This window comes from Heliangelus exortis, chromosome 9, assembly GCF_036169615.1.
Source record: "Heliangelus exortis chromosome 9, bHelExo1.hap1, whole genome shotgun sequence".
Taxonomy (NCBI): domain Eukaryota; kingdom Metazoa; phylum Chordata; class Aves; order Apodiformes; family Trochilidae; genus Heliangelus; species Heliangelus exortis.
The window spans coordinates 15,791,310-15,811,709 of NC_092430.1; the positions used below are offsets into that span (position 1 = coordinate 15,791,310).

At 42.4% G+C, this 20,400-nt stretch overlaps 1 protein-coding gene across 6 annotated transcripts in view; it reads right to left on the minus strand.

Annotated features, from left to right (window-relative positions):
• The window catches only part of LPP (LIM domain containing preferred translocation partner in lipoma), a 333,750-nt gene that overhangs the window by 107,491 nt on the left and 205,859 nt on the right, over positions 1 to 20,400 (minus strand). For all 6 annotated transcript variants that reach the window (XM_071752337.1, XM_071752336.1, XM_071752335.1 and 3 more), the window contains one exon: positions 19,061 to 19,735. In XM_071752337.1, coding sequence (XP_071608438.1) covers positions 19,061 to 19,735 — 675 coding nt within the window. The remainder of the gene's footprint in view (positions 1 to 19,060; positions 19,736 to 20,400) is intronic.

A 20,400-nucleotide genomic window follows, 5' to 3' on the forward strand; every position in this document is an offset into this window, starting at 1 on the left:
AGAACTGTGGATTTCCTTCTTCTTATGAACAGAGAAGACAAGGCTGCTCAGGTCTCAAAGCCTCTCAAATACACTCCTAAAAGCAGCACAGCTCACCACCCCCACAGCAGGTCTGTATCTACAGACATTAGACCTGGTATGGAGGAAACCCTGACAGGGCTGGCAGGACAACCGTATGCTGGGAGAGCCTGAGTGGCCTTGTGGCAGCAGACCAGCAGGAACTCAGGTCATGAGCCCAGCAGATATTTGGTATCAACAGTGGGATACCCAAACAGAAGTGGCCCTTGCCAGGTAAAATGTCTGGGAGATACTCCCTGGGATACACTTAATCCTACTTCACATTTCTAAGATTCAATGAGCTGAGGCATCTTGGGTGATGCCAAGGCATCTGGCTGTTCCCTTAAGAATGTATATTTTTGGCAGACAGACGTCCAAATTGCTCCTCTCTGCCAGCAAGACTTAAATACCTCTGCTGCTCTCCATGCTGTAAATCAAGAAGGAAAGCAAAGCCAGAAAGGGGAGACAAATGAGGGTACCTATTAATTATATTCAACCATCACTGGGATGTTTTCCTATTCTCTCTCCCTGCCTCTTTCCACACAGTCACTTGGTGACTCCCATTATGCCTGTAACTGCTGGTCAATGTCACCCCATTTGTTCCATGCTCCCCACAGCTGGAGGACACAGCAGGTAGGAAATAATACCCAATCCCTAATAAAGGCCACAGACGCACAGGGCTGGGCAATCATGACTGCTCCTCTCCAAAGTACCCTTTCTGCAATGCCACCAAGGAGCAAGCCAGTCAGGGGCTGACCAGCTTGGATACTGCCCTATGGAGCTGCTGTCCTGTGATAAAGCAGAGTTAAAATTACACACATTGTTAAATTTTGCTTTCAGCAGTGGTTGGGTGTTGTTGGGTGCTAAATGCCTCAGAGTCTGTTCCCATAACGTGACCCAAAACCCCAAAAAAACCAGTGGTTATGGATCTTTCTTCTGAATTTATTTGACTTTGCACCAAACCCTATCAGCATGACGGTCAGTGGTGGGTTCTCAACATGGACAAAAAGCAAGCAGTGGATGTATGAGGCTGAAGACAAACACCAATCAGATGCAATCAAGTTCCCAGTTGTGACAGTTATGCTCCACTCAGACATCTGGATAGACACAGTGTCAGAAAGGAGAAGGGTGATGACCACAGCAAAGAAGTAACTGCAGCCACAGCCAGGTGAATAAATAATGGATCCTGAGCAAGCTACACTCAGATAACCAGGTAGGGAAAGTCTATAAATGCAGTGAGCAAAGCCAGATCTACTCTAAACAAGTCCAAAGAAAGGCAGTATGCTTAGGACAGTCTCAGAAAATGGATTAAGCAAAAAGAATAAAGTTAACAACAACTTTACAGGCTAACCCAGAGATACTGGGAAATCGGATTCAGCATCAGTTACTGACAGGACTTAAATAAAACGTGACTCTTGATTAACAGAATGAATATTGAGAAACCTGAGTGAGGAGTAGATGCCAGAACCCACAGCCAGTGAAAGTTGCCACTCATCAGAGGACACAGCCAGACCAGACTTTGAGCATGAAATGAGTGTGACAGGAGCAGTATGGTTTCTCTTTTAAATGCATTGCTATTTCCTGCACAGTGTGGTTACAATAGTGCAGGTGATGGTGCAGTTGAATTGTGACGCCACATACCACAAAGAGTAACTACACATAACTCTTCTTGGGGTAGAAGAGGTGAAATTTGACCATGACTTTCATCTGATCAGTCTTAGTAAATTCAATAGGGTTGCTAAATGGAGTGGAGAAATAACAGCAGGATAGACCCTTCCTTGAAGAAGTTGCAGTCTCTTGTGCTCAGGGCTGGGCTCTAGTAACAAAATAAAAGTGCAAACCTCATGTCTGTAAAAATTGTCTTGCAGGCAATAGGAAACTATGCTTCATTAAACAGCAACTCAGCAGTTTGCACATGGGCTGCTTTGTAGTGCAACAGATTTAGGGATAGCAATGGCTTAGGTAGATATGACAAGTTTGGAAAAGACAACGACAGGAAGGCTTCTCAAAACTTTTGACAAAGGGGTCTGCAGTCATTTCTCTGTAGTTTCGTGTTTCTCACACTTAGCAGAGGAGCCGCATGCCAGAGCTCTGTCAAAATCCTTCAGAGTCACTCTAGCCTAATTCTGAGCACTGGGGTACCTTAAGTGCTGCCCTATACAACTATCATTTCAAAGCTACTTTTGTTCGTGTTAGACATAAATCCTTAGTGTCCTGTTTTCTCCAAGATTTCATTCCCCAGTTGTGGTTTGCTCTGGGGGAAACAGGGCTTCTGTGCTTTTTCAGTGCTTGCTCCTCTACTTCGGTCAGAGTTTCTGCTTTTTCCTGTAGAATCTTTTTCCCTCTCTTCCTCATACAGGAAACTATAACAATGGTTCAGAGGGCAACACATTCACCTCTAGAATGACTGCCAAGTCAAGACCTCACTGTGTTGTTAACAAATAGACATTTAATTTCTGACTGTAGCCAAGAATCAGAAAAAGCCTAGAAATGTACAGGCTTTTCTATATACAAGACCTCTCAGCCTTTTATTTGCATTTTAGCTGCTGTAAGGTAATAGAAACAATATTGCTTTTGTTCTTTGAAATGCTGCATGTTCTGCAGGATCTCTCTCATAGGCAGCCCCAGAAATGGTAGAAAATGCTGCTCGTGTGCAGCCAGCTCTGGAGAAACCATGTTTAGTAAATGGAACTCTGAGAGGGAGGGTTTCAAAGAGGATGCAAAACAAAGTACTTGACCCTCTTGTGATCACTACTGCCAATACATCCTACTGCTGCCCTCCAGGCCAAATCACAATCGTTAACATTCATTACAGGGCACCAGCTCCTAAGCTCTGGGCACCCCAAAACAGGCAAGAGCAGCTGGGCACGCTCCTTTGGAAAAGCAGGTGCACAGGCACATCTTCTGAACACTGCAAGTATGCTAGAGAAAAATAACATTCCCTTTCTTGGAGCTTATTTTCGGCAGCTGAATATTTTACAAGGAGAAACTGTTAGTGCAAACACTCAAAAGGTCAAACTCTAAATAAACAGAGAGACAGAGTGATGAAAGGGGTTAGTTGTTATTAATGAAGCTGAAATGATCACAAGTCAAAAAAAGCAAACCAGCAATGAAGGCAGAGAGCTATGAGCGTGCTAGAAATGTTGGCAAGATCACATATGAAGATACAAAAAGCAAAGTTACATTGCCCAGCCTGAGGCGGCACGTGCCCCCCAAAATTCCTTCTCTACTTTTCTTTTCCCTGGTATATTCATCTACTGTTCAGATACTTTCACAGTTTAGGAGCATCAACAACTGATTTTACACTAGAAATGACACTGCCTCTCCCCACATAAATGCTATACTCATACGAAGTCGAAGGATGAAAACAAATCTAATTTGCACCTATTACACAAACCTTGCTTTATTTTCAAGCCTGAACAGGATTTCCCTGCACATCACAAAGTATATTTTTCCCTGACACATCATATCAGTAAAACATGATATACAGCTCAGATTAACAGAAATCTGTACAGTCAATTAAGAAAAACAACAAACATGACAACATATAAGATAACAACTGAAAATATTCTGGAAAACTTTGATGGTGTGAATCCTGTCCAAGCTTTCCTATTTTATGGTGCTTACTTTTTGGACTTGCTTGTTTACCAGTCACATGGCAACATTACACAGACTGTAAGTATGTACTTTACAAAAAATGCAGAACTCTAGAAGCTACAGATCTTGGCTCTGAGGTGAAATTCAAATCTGATTATGCATCCCAGCTAAGTACTGGCTTCCTTATAACGAGCTAAGCCCCAAACATCAGCACAGTCAAAATTTGGCTCCATAGTTTCTAGCTGACCCTAGGTAAACCTCAGACAACCAGTGGTGGTTCAAAACAAACAAATAAATAAAACATCCCTTGATGTTTCTGAATCATCACATTACATTACTTTAATTTTCAAAGGTGGATTTGTCTCAGTCAAAGAGCTTTTGGTGGGATCAGTAAGTGCTTCATGGCTCAAAGGTGATTTGGCATCAATAACACCACTTGAATGGAGGGAAGACCAAGTAAAACCTCTCCATTCCATCCCATCCCAGGTTGTGCTGTCTATCTTTTCCTCCTCCTGCTGGCACCCATCCAGCACAGTGTAATTAGAGGACATGTTTTGTGACAAGAGCAAACAATACAGCAAATACACACAGATCATGGGCCTCAGCTGCACAAGTACCAGTGTCCCAGAACAAGCAAACAAAGGTGCTAAAGAAAACCAGCAACTCCCCAGACACTGAATGACACTGGGAAACTCTCCAAAGCAAAGACTGAGACCAAACCAGCTCATTAACTGATGGGAAAATTAGGAAGCCTCCCAATCTACTCAACTACATACATAGCACCAGAAGATTTTCAAATTATCCAGGTAAAGAGAATAACAGATCTACACACAGGACTGCAGAAACTGATGAGTCTCTTGGCTTGGGGAAAAAAATGTTAAAAGGAAGGACTGGTTGTGTTAAAGATCTGAGTGCTGAGGAAACAGGAAAGGCAATGACAATGAATTGCTGGAACTTACTGCTGTAAGAAACAACCAGGACAAACATTGCTGTGTTAATGAAACACCAAACATGATGGAGGCCTGGCCCTGGTCTTGAGCTGTTGCTTTTAGGATAAAACATGTTCATGTTAAAACATGAACAGCAAGGGAGGGAAATGCTGAAAGTCAACTTTGAATGGTGCCCAGTGCCTTCAGTAGAAGCCAGCCAGTTGCACATATTCCTTCTTATATGTTAAAAGATGCAAGAGAAAGAGATGTAGAGTGAGGAGAAGGCAATCTGTATATTCATTAATCTGCTAGTACTAATGTTTAAGAACAGATCAAACAAGTAGGACTGACTATGCCTTCAGCTACACTCTTTCTTGAGGGTTGCTCTTTCAATGCCATCCACAGGAAGAATTTTGGACTAGTTCCACCACTAGGCTGCCCTAGACTTTGGACTAAGACAAGATAGGATAAAAAACATGGGTGGACTATGCTGTCTCTTAATAAACAACACAACCAAATGACTGATTGAGATAATCTTCTACCAGAGATGGCTGGTGACCATTGGCTTTCCCCTTTCCCTTGCACTCTTCAGCAATCAGACAAAGCAGCTGTGGTCTGATGTGCAAACACATGCACAAACCCACCCATGTTTGCTTTGCCTGCTGCCCCATGCCTGCACATCCCATCCAGCAAAGCCATATAATCCTGTAGCATCACCTGAAAGGCACCCCAATTCCAGCTCCTGGTCTGAGATCACCCGTGGTGCCCAGCATCTCCTATCAAGGCACTCAGACACCTCCTTTCCTTCAGAGCTTCCCTGACAAACTAGTGCAACAAAGGAAAACCAGAAGACTCACTGAAACCCGGATTTGGTGGTTTGGATGGCCACACGCAACAACCCTCAGATCTGACAGGTGCCATCAGAACTTCCCCTTTTAAGAGGAAGCACGGACCACTGCATATCAAAACCTCTGCATTCACTTCTCCCCCTTCTGCACCAACTTGCTCTTTGGACTTGGGCATGTTAATTAACCCAAGTAAGGTTTGGTTTCCCCATTTGCATGATGAATGCCTATTCAAAGGCATTCTTAAGATCCTTCACTGCTTGGGCACAGAAGTCTCCAGGCTCCTTCCCTTGCAGGTAGATTTAGAGATCCCAACAGAGTCCCAGCGAAACAAGAATGAGCCACCTGAATATGCCTAGGACAAGCAGGCCACTGTGGGAAATCAGTGTGGAACAGCTCATCCACAGTAACCCCCAGGGGAAAGGAAGATTATAAAGGGTCCAAGCCATCAAACCAAGCTGGCAATTCTTTGATGTGAGCATGCTAAAGGCCACTTCACTTGAACTAACCCATACTTTGGTTGAAAACAATTCATTGCCCATGTTTCACTGAAGGTCATTCACATACCAAGCACTCAAATCTCTTGGGGTCCTGTCAATCTAAATCTATCCAGTGGCAACCATACTGGTCTGAGGAAAGGTTGACATCTCTGGTAAGGAATCTGAGTATCCTGCAATTCAAGTGAAAAATCAGTACTGGGGAAGAAGGGCATCTGCAGAACAGCTGAGGCAGATGTGAGCTGATGTGAAGCCCTCAACAATAAACTTTTATCAGTAAAAGCTCAGTGTAGCTGCCATGCTCACTGTCATCAAAATGCTCTGGACCTTGTATATTGAACCTCGCACACAGACCTTGTATATATTCACACTGAGTGGCAGTGAACAGCTGCCACTTGTGCAGAGTGTAAGAGGAGGGAAAAAAACCCCTCTTACCAAGAAAAACATGATGTAAGATACAGAGAAACCCTTCTGGGTAAAAAATCAGGAGTAGGGGGCTTGAAAAGAAAGCTTAGGAAGAAACACATATCTTCAAAGATTTCTGCTTTTTATCTGTAAGGATGCATGTTCACAACCAACCTATCTTGACATCTATCTTTGCTCTCTCCCCATACTGCCAACAATCCCTTCTGATCAGTCCCACATCACAGGTGGTATCTGTGCACAAATGGCACCCATCAGTGACATCCCACTCTGAAAGCCACAGCAAACCTCCCAGAAATGGATTGGTACTCAATGAGGGGTATCGCTGACCTGAGTTACTCTGTTCCTGCATTCCTCTTCCTGCTTCCTTACAAGAACTCACCCAGGGATACCTTGTTACACAGGAAGTAAAATCTGCTTACTCAGAAGCCTGATCTTACAAAAGAAACCATTAAAAAATGTTAAAAGTTCTATATACCACTTTGAGCTCTCCTACGCATCAGCAAGTATAAGGTGTCAATTCCCTTAGCACTAATCATAAGGTTACTGTAACACCTGAATTAGGTTCAGCGTGTAAGTGCTTTAGGCAGGCAGGGAGTAACAACTTAGAAGAGGCTACTCTGTGATTTACACAGTCTCCTAGTTGCTGCTAGAGAACCCCAGATGACAAATACTGTGTTAGCCTCTGATCTACACTCCCAGATATTAGTAAATCAACATAGTTGTTGCTGAGTTCATACAGCTCTGCTGACATCACTGGTCTGATACACATACCACAAAATGACAGCCTTACAGCTCAAGCACCTTCATAGCCCAGGATGCTAGTAGTCATGCTTGATCTCACTGGCCTTTCCTCATGCTCGGCAACAAAATAAACCAGGGACTTACGCTGTGGCAAAGCCCTGTCCATTCCTGCCCTAAGCAAACACTCAGCAGAGAGAAGGCCACATTCATCCTAAATCTCACCAAAGTCTGTAAATCCAGACAAGGTCAGAATGCTGCATTTTTCCTCAAGGATAGCTTGCATATAACTCAGTGTCCTGACGCTAACTCACCCTTAAAACCATGTGACTTGGTTAATTAATTCTCCAGGTTTGAGGCAACCCTTTTAGCTCATCAGTACAGGTATCTATGTACCTTCTGTCACTGCATCAAGACACAGACTGATGGAGGAGAACACCATGAGGCTGCTACCCATGTGAGCCTGGCTGAGTTGCTTTCTCCCTCTGTGAGTATGGGGAAATGACCATGAAAGCAGGATATTGCTAGATGCCTTTCTTTCAGGGACTTTGTGGAGTATTTAGTTAAGATTCATAGTTGAGCTATGAAAACATAAAACACTACATAAATGCTAAAAGTTAGCCGTTCCTAACAGCCACATATTTAAGAGAGGTCTTTTCTTCATTTCCATACAAAGGTGCAGAAATATCCTTTATTGCAAATAATCGCTGTGCCTGCTGTTAGAGGCTTGGCACATGATTTCAATTGCCTTTCACGTAGAAAATAGGAATAATACTTTGCATTTATAGACTTTAAAACTACTTTGCAGACAATCAAGTCTCAAAACCCCCACTGTGATACAGGAGGCAAACATTATACCCATTTTACACAGGAAACTAACAGGGGAAAAAGATTAAATTCCCTAGCCTAGAGCCAGAAAGGAGACACTTGAGAAACCAGGCATGCTAGCAAGGCCCATGTAGACCCACACTTGCTCACTTGCTCTTGTTAATGAAGAGTTAACTCTTCTGCTCCCAGACTTCTATACAGCAGGGCGTTCACACCACATGGCAAGAGTGGCCATGGAATTTATCTCTATTGCTAGCAAATTTAATCCTTGCAGGCACTTCAGTTGACCACAGAGAGTGTTTGGAATTGCACCAGGCTCATTCCAGTTTCTAGCATGTGCTGCAGTAGAAAAGTTGTTGACAACTAAAAGTTAACCAAGCATTTATTTTTAGAAGCTAAGTCTGACCTTATAGTGTCTGAACTCATAACTACCCATATCTCTGACATTAGGCTGAGCTACCACATGAGAAAATTGCTAGAATGATAGTATTTCCAGGGCATACTGAGTCACTGTCCAGCATCTAAAACGGGAAATAAAGTAATTTCTTAGAAACTGTCAGCACAGCAGGAGACAAAGTTTGCAGGGTCTCAGCTTGTGTAGAAAAATTCAGGTTTCTACTTTAAAATAAGTCCCTTGGCACTAGCCGTGCCTTTAAAAAAAGTTTCCCGATGACAGAAAAACAATTAAGTCTCATAGTATTGATTGTTTTGCATTATCTCATACTTAGAACAATTATTAGGTCACACCAGCAAAATTATAATGGTTGTAACCAAGGAGCAGCAGCACTGTGTAGACTTAAAAGCACATATCATTGTTTGTTTTGATCCAATCCATCCTAGGGATGTGCTGTGGTCCCTGCCTGGAGGATCTTTCTGTCCAGTCTCTGGAGAAATATGATTATGAACTTCCTCCTCCCCCACAGCAGGAATTGCCAGCCCAAGTGAGACCACCTCAGCTTGCCCCCTCAATGGCCCATGGGGAATGCTAATCTGAAAGAGTAGGAAAGTCCCCAGGGCAGTGGTTTTCTGCCTCTTCTAGTTTGCATAACGATTTTTTTTCTCCCTTGGACATGCAGACCCCTACATAACAAATTTAAGATTCTGACACAAGGCTTTCATAGATCAGGGGGAGGTACAGCTCTGAAATAAGTTGCAAGGTGAAAGCCACTCACCTACGGTGCAGGTATGAGGTACTCTGTCCTCAAAAGGAGAAACTGTCTATGGTCCCACAGTTCATGATTAACTCCTAAACGGAAGTAGAAGGCTTGATGAGGGTTTACAACTGCATGTCCTTTGTATCCTTTCAAAAAGGAGGAATAGATGTTTCCAGCCACCACAAACCTCCATTCCACAAATCTATTGCTCTGGCTGCTACCTTGGGGCAGTGACTTCCAAAAGCTGACTTTAAAACCCAAACAAATTAAAACTGTTTTGCTGGAAGGTTCAGAAGAGTCTGGGGTGGAAAACGAGAGGCTGAATCCATTCCCTCACAGAGCAGCACATCTCCTGCCTGCTCAGAAGAGAGGAGAAAGCATAAGAAAATCCTGCTCTAACACTGTTTTTTCTTCTGGTTATCAGGGTCTTTAAGACTGTCATTTCAACTGGAGAAGGGGCCTGGAAAATCAGCAACATGGTCTCTAGTATAAGCCCCTTTTCATCTGTAAAAGTGCACAGTCTGCTTTCACTAGCATTACTTTAAATTTTTAAACAAAAACCAGACCAAACCAACTTGGGTAATGGTGAAAAAGTTAATTATATCTGAAGTGTTTGAATTTCCCCCTTTAAACCAATGTCATATTCATTTGAAAAAAAAAAAAAAAAGAAAAAGGGGGGGGGGGGTGAGCATTTCTGAGTATTGCCTGGAGTTATGCATTTGTAATCTTTTAACTAACAAACAGAGGGGGAAAAAAGTTACTTTTGCTAGCAGCCTGCTGTGATATAAATAAAAATAATAGCTACATTCACAGATTTTGAACCTTTTACAGCCACTGCTGCAAAAAGCAATTTTAATTTATAACCACGGAGTCTTGCAAAACATATAAGGAAGACATAATAAAATGGAATGCTTATCCTGTGGCTCCCATTAGACCTCTTCTATTCAATGGTTGTAACTAATGACTTGTTTTTCCACTTTTGTATTGGAAGCCTTATTATTGTGCTGCAGAGAGCATACCTTATTTGATTTCCCTAGCAATGCTTGCACCTCTTGCTGAAGCCTGCAATCAGATATTTATGAAATAATATTTAAAAGCTGCATAATCTTGTCTGTGGTCAATTTTTTACATTTTCTTTAAAGTCAGCAACAAACCATCTCTGTTTGTATAATATTATACTGAGGAGTACAATAGACTAATGTTCACTCCAGTGCATGTGTCCTTTTGACTAACCACTTCTATCTGACAACCTTTTTTTGGCAACAGAACACATTGTACTTTTTGGATAATTGACTGTGGAATATAATGTTGCTTATTCAAAAGCAGGTCACACAGAGCTGAGCTTCCAGTTGTCTTTATCCTTTTACCTTTGTTATCCTCACGCTTTTTAAATTTATGCTGAATTTCTCTTAATTACACATATGGTTTTAATTGTTGTGCTGTATTTATTGACCAGAAGGCAACCTGATGAAAGGGTAAAGAAACGTGGGTGGGAAACTGATTTGAAAATTGTATTTGGAGATATTTATTAGTGAGCAATCTCACAAAGAAACAAACACAAGCACATTTCAAATGCCCCCTTCTTATCAACAGGACCATGTTTGCCTTTAATACAACTGTGCTGCTTCTTTGTACTTAACATCTACTAGAAAGACTCATCCACCACTTGCTGAGTGATCTAGAAATTCAACAGCAGCAAAATCCCCAATTTTAAGATTAAGCCTGGGGGGGGCAGGCACCCTCAGGGAAGATGTTGTGAATCTCTTATAAATCATGAAAAATCTAGATTATGGAAAATGTGGCTAAGGAAATGAACTTAGGAGAAAGTTTTAAATGAAATACTCAGATATGCTGTGCAAGAATTGATGTGTTTCTAAAGCATGCTTTTGGGATGCAACCTGGAAGAAGAGAGGCTACAAATAAGCACTGCTTGCTGGGAGGGAGAAAAGACTTCGATGCAGTAAAGCAAACAGAATTGCCTTCTAACAGTCTGGAGAAGGAGGTGCAGGGTACCTCTCTGATGAGGATGAACCTCAGACCATGATAGTCACCATGGACTTTAACTCTGCAAGGTATTTGTGAAACTGAGTTTTACAGAAGCACAAATGTTACAGAGAACTTCTTCATAGGAGCTTTCCTCTGCTGCCTGACTCAGGCTGAAAAATAAAACCCACCAGGCTTCCTGGTGACAGCCTAGAAGGAATTCATCAGTGGTATATAAACAGCAGAAACTTGCTTGGCCACTTAAGCAATTTTTTTTTTCCCTGAAAAAGCCATGAGTTTTCACTCTAAGCTCTCCCAAAGAAAAAACAGAAGAAAAGGTGATTCCCTTAGTGAGCAAACAGCTCCCATAAAGCTGAAGGAAACCCCTGAAAAAAACATCCTTCAGCTGTTGGTAAAATAAGAGTTTAACTAGGAAAAAGGGATGAAAATTATTATAGCTAATCTGAGATAGTAGACCTCAGGTGTGGTTCCCTTTTACTGGTGACTAAAGTAACCCTAATATGTCAATTTAAGTTACTGCCAATTCATGGGAGGAAATTTTGTTTATTTGTTTTGAAAAAGATTTAATTGGGGTGGATGAGTGATACTGACAGTAATAACAATTTGTCTGTCTGCTCTGGTGCTAAACCACACTATGGAAAATCCTTGCTGATGCTCCATTGATCAGCTAACACACACCAGCCTGGCTCCTGTAATTTGTTTTATATAGCTGACTTTAGACAGCACATTTCAATGGGGACTATTTTAAAGACTCATGTAAAACTAAGTCAATGCCCTATTAGTGTAGATAAAGAGGACTATGAATACTACTCTGCTAGAAGCAAGACACAGTTCATCTGATATTTTTTCAAGTGGAGAGAATACACTGCATCTGGAACAAAGAAGAAAATATGATTGGAAAGTTTAGAGCCCTTGAATTAATTCCCTTGACAAAAAGTTGAGACACCATATTCATAATATCATGTTATGTAACTTGTTCTGGAGCCAGGCAGCTACTAAGTGAAATAGTATGAGTTATAAAAACAAAATATTGTTGTGAAAACAATTTTACAACTTTATAATTCACCATTATTTTCCTTTAAAAACAAAACTGTCAGTATAATTGCAGATTCTCTCTGCCTTGCAGGAGTTCTTTCAGCTTGTGATAGGAAACCTCTTCTTTTTTTTTTCCCCCCACTTCTTTTTTTTTCCAAAGGCTGCTATTTAATTTACTATATTATGTTTCTTTATAGCTATCCAGAGGTAAATTTTGACAGGAAGCTGATTATGTGTGGGCCCAAGTTAGTTTAGTACCAGAACATTTACTATCAGTAAATGTAACTATATATTATCAATTATTTCTTACCATTAGTCTTGGAGGAAAAGATACTATATCAGGAACCATTATAGACTACATTCTACTCTTTATAACTGAATATCTATTTTAGGTGGGATCCTACATGGCTTGCACTGCTCACTACACACCATAAGCATTTTCTAACTTGGCTGCTCATAGAAATACCAGGCTCAAGAGTGTAGTTGTGGACAACCATGCCTATCAATGGAGAAATGAGTCATGTTTTAAACTGTGCACTGCTCCCTACACAAAGTGGTGACTTAGTAACAAGCCAAGCTGTGTACATGTGCCACTAAGGCCACAAATACACTTCACTGAGTCAGTGGAAAAATCACCCAAATGTAGGATGATCCACTCCAAATGACATAATCAAAATATCCCATCACCCAAAGCATCACAGTTACATAGTTTCTAGTCAGAACACTGACATTACCACCAGGTCATCAGCTCTGAGCTTCACACCAAAGGGGAAGCCAGAGCCCTTCTCTCCTCAGATGAGCCATCCAATGACACCAAGCTGCCCCTTGTTCTCCCCAGCTCTCCTAATCCATTGGTGCCCAAGCTTTGGCAAGTTTCCCCACTCATCCAGGTCTGAGCTTCACTGCAATAAACTTGAAAGTAACACAGAGGTTATTTGATATAAAAGCTTCACCACATGCTCTGGTGCCTTGGCTTTGGAAGAATTACAATGTGGTTGGACTCCAGTGTATTTTAAAAGGGAAGGCAACAGCTCTCCAGTAATCAGCAGCACCATCACACATAATAGCCAGATCATGGCTGTGAATTAAGTGGAACTCATTTTTATGGGTGCCGGATTTTAAACTAAAAGCTGTAGCAAGGCCAACTACGCTCATCTCATGGTGCTACAGAGAAGGCTGCCCACCAGAGATGCAAGCTCAGCCAGCCCCAGGAAAGCACTGCTGCTCAAAAACCAGTTTCCCACTCAGATATTCCTTTCCACCCACAAGCAAAGATGCATTCACTACATTTTATGGTCTTAGATACAAAATCCTTATCTGTTAGACTGTAATACCATCTGGCAGCATTTTTCATGGTAGACATTGGTTATCAAGAGTTAAACAGCACTGAAACAGAGCCTTTAATTAACTTGAAGGTTGCTCTATGCCTTATCATGTATTGAGGCATTGTCCTCAGTTAATTTTAAGAAGGAACAAGAAAGAACATCCAGGTATTATGTCAAAAGCCTCTTTCTCAATTATTCCTCTGATATTACTAACTCACTGTGGCTGACTAAAGGCTAAAGCTGCAAAAGATGCATCCTGAAGCTGTAAATGTAAGTTGGTTTCTCAGTATATATAGACTTGACTTACTCCTGTAACTGCAGGCTCCCTGTTATCTTTAACTTCAAGGTAATTGTTTGGAAACTTGTTCTTTCTCTATTTCAGGAAAGCAACTCAAATATAAGATTCCTAAGAGACCAGACTGATTAATTGCTCTGTCAACAGCTTGTTCCTGCTAGTATATGTAGTACTTAAATAATAAAAGTATTATACAAAGAACAAACTTTAAAGTTCTGAACCAAAAATGTTGAATACATTTCAAGCTGAGAATTGGGCTCAAAACTTTAGGGTATAAACCAGACTATGTCAGATTCCTGCAGTCAGAATAAGCATACTGCTCTGAAAATATATCTTTGCACCTCTCACTAGCACCTTTTCACCCAGAAATCCTGAAGAAATCCACAAAGGGTTTTAATGCAGACATGTATTTCCTTTGAAGAGGAAAACACCATTCTCAGAGAGGCAGAATACCACCAAGTCTTAACTCTGACCTTCTCATCTTTTTGTTAGACAGCACTATCTTCTTCCCCTCCTCCTCATTTTAACAGAAGCAACACCATTTAATTTAATCCACCCAGAAGCAATGGTAGAGTCAGAAGCTGATATACAGCTAGTGCTGCTTAGAACTCGGAATTACTGTTTTGTGAGGAATGTCAACATTTTGACATTTGTTGCTATTCTCAGGGTAGAAAGGAACTGCATATTCATCTAGAAATTTTGAAATGTCACATTGACATCGCAAATTCAGCTCTGAATTTTGGAACTTCACCTTTTATTTTACTTTACATTAGCTTTATGTCTTTTTTAATTCATTAGATGACAAAGTAGATTATTTTAAATAAGGTTCTTTCATCACATTTGAGTTGCTTTATTTACTCACTTTAAAACTATGGAAAATCACTGTCTCACACTGACAGAAACCCAAATTCAACCATTATTTTATACCATCTCTGAATCAAATCCAGTATAAATTTTGATATGTGACTTTGGGGAAGAGGACACCTGGGTTGAGATGAGATTCTGGGGGAGAAGACACTCGGGAGAAGGCAGGCAGGGTACAGCAAGCTGTCTGCCTTTCTCTATAAGCAAAACTGATGCTAAGAAAGACTATATCCCTGTGACAGCAGGAGGGAATCTGGCAGATTGCATTTATTCATCTGCAGAGAACAAAAAATTCCTAGTCACTAGATTAACAGCAAACAGCGAGAGTGTTAGTCTCGGTTCAAACGAAAGTGCCAGAGGTATCTACTTTATGTGAGTGATGGCAGACTGTAAAAATTATTAAACTACTACAAGAGAAGTGCATCAGTCATAGCAAAGAACGGTGGTGAGCAGGTGTTTCTGAGGCAAAGATGAAACTTCCAAGCGAATGTCTCCATTGTAGGTATTAAATCAGTGGAAAAACTGACACAAGCTGTGTAAAATGAGAAAACAGTGAGCTGTCACAATCCCCTTCTGGGCACTGCAAGTTTCGTGAGGCCGTGTCAGAGCTGGCTGCAGCGGGCAGCAAAGAAACACCATCTCCAGCAGCATGGAAACGAGGTGGTGGCTGAGGTCTGCTGCTCACACGTAGCCACCACCACCTAAATCAGCCAAAAGTATAAGCTGCCTCATTAATTTTACCTCCTCATTACCAGTTGTCTTCCTCACTTAACTTCCATGGAGCTCACCTAAAATGTACACAACACTGAAGGGACGTCTGAAGAGGAGGTCATGCTCCATATGCACTGATGCCTGTAAATGAGGCCAATGGGACCGGTGGCTGGTGCAGGCTGAACACGTGGAGAACTTGTACACTTGTGTCATGCTAGTGAAAACTGACACAGTTACCAAAGGGAAACTGCTCCCTTCCTCCTTCCAGCAAATCTGCAGCAAAGGAGCACGGATTTGGCTGCTATACTAAATCAGAGCTACAAGACACTTTTGTCTTTCCCAAATCAGAAGATTTCTAATCTCAAGAGATCAGTATTTTTGTTAAAATTTCCACCATTCATCTAGGAAGATCAGACCTTCTAGGTAGCTATGGTGGCCACCCCTCAAATACACTAGAAGCCATTTGAGGTCCCTGAAATGTTGACATCTGGGAGACATGCAATATGGTCTCAAAACCCCTCAAATGTCACTTAAACACATCAAAGGACCTAGACCTATTTGGAGATATGAGAGTTCCACCAGGGCACAGAAACTTTTGATGACATCTGAGCTGGTTTGGTGGTGGGAGTTCAGTCAATTCTGGTTTGGCCACAGGGCAAACTTGCAAGAATTCTCCATGTCAGAAACTGTCTTTGCCATTTTTATTTTCTACTGTGGACATCCCGGTGCCAGAAATCAACTTATCTAATGAGTCACCCATGTCTTGTGCTCTCTGGCCTTTAGGAAAGGAGAAGTTGAGAGGCCTGAGATTCTGACTTTATCTGAATGGGTACAGCACCTCTGGCAAAAAGCATGAGAGTAACCGATCATGTCACATGTTCCTGTGATGGTCTCATGACAACTTTGCTGCTGTTCCTAGAGAAATCCCCACCACCTATGACCCAGAGGAGGAAGCTCCTGAAGCTTTTGGCCAGGAATGCCCTTGAAGCATATGAAGGTTTAAATGAGGACACACTCCATCAGTTCATTTCCTAACTAGGACTTGGGCATTAATGCTAGACAGAGTGCTATAAAAGACTGAAAATGAACAGAGGTGTCACATGCATGACTTTCACTTCACAACTGGCCCAATGCAACACAGTGCTGTGTCTGAGTAAACCTCATTGTTCTCAGAGGGCTTTAAGAACCAGTACAGATTATTTGCTGTTCCCATACCAATTCAGATTTATTTTGGATCAGCAGCAACTTCAACACGATTAGTACGCAGCAAAAAACACAGAGCCACAGTACCATGAACCTCTTCCTAGCCAGAATGCAAAATACAAACATCCTCTTTTTCTTACCCTTTAAAGCCCTTAAACATATTTAATGAAAAATTTTTGCTTTCACACTGATGGCTCATGGTATGCTTTACAATTAAGGAGATGGATTAACTTCTGAGATGGATTTGTTTTAACATCCTTAATAATTTCTCAAAATTAGGAATGCACTTTTTCTGAATATATTTAGAAATTGTTTAATAACTTAGTATCATTCCCTTGTAAGAAGAAAAATTTTTAAAGATCTTCTTCCACTTTGTGTGATATGTATCAGTGACTGTGTCTTACACTGGCTTCTCAAATCAATTTCCTTAACTGAAAGGACTCAAACCAATCTTGAAAAGGAAAAACACAGCAACATGCAGAAGCCAGTTGTGTGTAGGAAAATGCATTAAAATTCACAGTGCAGCCAACATGTCAAATTACAGTGACAATTCTTCCTATCAGCTATCTGGCTCTAACATAGCCTTACTTATTTTCCCCTTTAAATAAAATCATTCCAAAAGTTGATTTCATGAATGAGTTAATCTGCAAAGGAATAGAACAGCATGCAATAAAACTGGACCATACTGCTTCACTGGCAAAGCATACAGTGGTTTATTACTGGGTATTTCCTGCTAGATTGTAATAACCCTTAATTCTTCACCAACTAAACTATATGTTATGTAGCAGCAATCAAGCAGAGTCTGCTACCAATATATTAGAGAACAGTTTTAAATTTGAAAGTGAGATAGGTAATATTGCAGATATTTAGCAGGTTGGAAGGAAATTAAAAGTTCTGGGAAGATTCATCACCAAGCAGATAGCCTATTTTAACTGAAATTGTTTTATAGAGATATGTATTAAGTATTTCTGCATGTGCATTTGCAAATGCCATGTGCACAGGCACAAACATATGTACTAAAAAAAAAATAAATAAAAATGAAAACCCAAACTTGAGCTAAATTAAACTGTCCCTCCAGTGTTGTAATGCAAATGAGACTAACAGGCTTGTGCCTTTTGTGGTTCAAGATGATTTGGGTTTCCATAGAGATGCCAACTGAACTAAAGTTTTAAAATTTTTTGTATATATAAGCTTACTTGTATCTATAGAAGTCTAAATATGGGTTTATTATACCTCAGCATTTCCTCAGTGACTTCACTGGAACCACAACAATTTACACCAGTTAAGGCTATGTGTAAATGATGTGTCTTTCACTACTTTCCAGTCTAAGCTCTGTACCAAGTATCTGCAGAGCTGAGGATTTATTTCTTCTCTGCCCAGACCTAGCTTCCTGGTAACGAAGGAGAAGAAAAGGGAATAAGCAGTTTCTTAGCTCCTAGAAGATAATATTTTAAGGATTTCTGTAAGTTATTGCCTTCTCTAAATTCTCTTCAAAAGTTCACAGTGTCAGGAAATCTGAAATTTTGGGAAAACAGTCTGTGTGCTGCTAGTGAAAAAATTCCAAAAGGATAGGCTTGCTGTTATGTCTCAGAAGCTTCCTCCTCTTACCCTGTGAACACCTAGAAGCTGAAGAGAAGAGATGTGCTGAGACAAATCAGGATGGGTATGGGCAGTGCTGGCGTCATTGACTCCCCATGTAGGCTTGGCCATCCTAACCCTCTGCTGAAGCCTAAGCTTGTCATACACTACCAAGACCCCACAAAGCTAAAACACCTGTGGTCTCCCCACAGAACCACATTAGAGAAGACCACCAGCAGAAGTGACAAAAGCCAGCCAGGGTCAAAGTTTGGGTGGAGGATCTAGGCAGACCAGTTAAACATTCTATTTCAAATCAGCTTTGATTTATGAGGTCTGGCACCAGTTCATCAAATGGATGGAGGCCACCCTGACACACTATCAACTGAGAGGAGAATCAAAGCTGAGCTCTGTGGAAACTCATTTCCATGTGGTTTCAGCGAGAAGTGATTTTTGAACAGTGACACACCAGAGGTCAACCTCCACAATTGCTCTGAACCACAATCAAAACCAGCTTCTTGTGTACCTCCTGTTTGCCTGAGAAGAGGAAGGATTTGTCCGGTGAACCAGAGGTGTCCATATTTACATGAAGTAACAGCTCACACCCAACCTCTCATTTGATCTTGGTAGGGCATGGAAGGTACAACCACACCATACAGAGGCACAGCCACTGAGCTCCTCAGGTACATGTCAGAGGGACAAAACCTCCCTCCTGCCCACAGGGTGACACTGCACCTCTGCACATCACACTGCCTCACCCTTCGAAGCTGGCAGCATTTCTAATCCCTCACAAAAGCCTCTTTTCAAAGCAGACAAGAGTTCCTTATTTCCAGCTTTTAAGAAGCCATGTGGAGGGAGATGTGCCCAAAATCCCTACAGTCACCATTTAACCTCCCATGCTGCCTTTCAGGGAGGGTCCCAGAGCACGTTCAGTTGCGTGGCTCTGCACTCCTCCAGCAAGTGCCTGTGTCTCCTACCTTTTGCTGCAGCATGGGTGGCTGTGGGGCCAGCACTGGGTCGGTGATGTAGGTCTTCTTGGTGCCTGGTGGCTGGTAGAGCCCAGGGTGAGCCTGGCCCACGGTGTTACTAGCAGGATATGCTGGCTCAGCCTTCCAGGAGCTCTGTGGCACGTAGGGCGCTTCGGAGCCATTCCTCCCCCCATACCCCCCATAGTAGGGGTCCTGGTAGCGGCCCTGTGGAGGGGCGTAGCCGTAGGCAGGCTCTGAGGGCCGAGCGGGCTGCGGGGCGTAGCCATAGTCAGGCCCATGGGGCTGTGGAGGGCCATAGTGCGGGGCTCCAGGCGGGCGGGCGGGCTGGGGAGCATAGGGCTGCCCAGGCCCGAGGCTACCATAGTGCCCAGGCTGCGGGGCGGGTGGTTGGTAGTGAGGGCTGGGCTGGGCCGTCCTCACTTGGATGTTGAAGGCCGGGCGGCTGGGGGTGGAGGCCGTGGCGTAGGAGGCTGGCACTGGCTGCGGCTTCAGAGTGCCGACGGGAGTGACCGGGATGGGCGCCGGTTGCCCGGGGCCCTTGGCAGTGGACTTCTTGGTGGCGGTGAGGGGAGGCTGGTTGGGAATGATCATCCGCTTATGGCCAGTGACAGGGGTGGACACGGACGGGGTGGTGGCAGCAGAGCTGCTTGAAGTTCCAGAGCCCTGGAATGTAAAGAGAGAAAGTCACAGCATCAGCAGGAGAGGCCACTAGGCAGCCAAGGGTTAAGTGGAAATGGAGATTTTATGGTAACATTTGCACAGCAAATGTTAGGGTTAGGAAAGCAGGAATGTACCAGAGGTCAGACGTTATAAAATGCAACAGCAGCCTTTCCCAGCTCTGACAGAACAGGGACGGCACTGCAGTAGCAGAGCAGAACTGCCATGCACAGTGTTTTGTCTCTTGGAATTTTCTCTTCTGTCTCCAAACAAGCAAACTAAAAAGCAATAAACGCAAGAAAAAGGGAGACTCTCGGGAGAATAATTAGAGGAAAACTCAAGCTTTCCTCTGAAAATGGGAGTGTTTTGACACTCCCTCTATGAAAGCATGGAATTCTTTGGGTCCCTAGAGCACATGTAGGGTACTGCCCTCCAATACAGGAGTTCCTTTAAAAACCCAAAAAAGGCCTAATAACAGCTCCCAAGCTGTAAGAATTAACTTGGATCAAAGCAATATACCAAGGTGTTGTGTCCCTGTCTCTGCTTCTAAGCCCTGATGTTTGAAAGCCTGGAGTGACCCCAGAGAGAAGGCAAATGTCACACATGGATCATCAAAGGGCAGAAAGTAGGGCAGGATTCCTGAGAGCTTCACAAATCAGCTCCCAGCACGG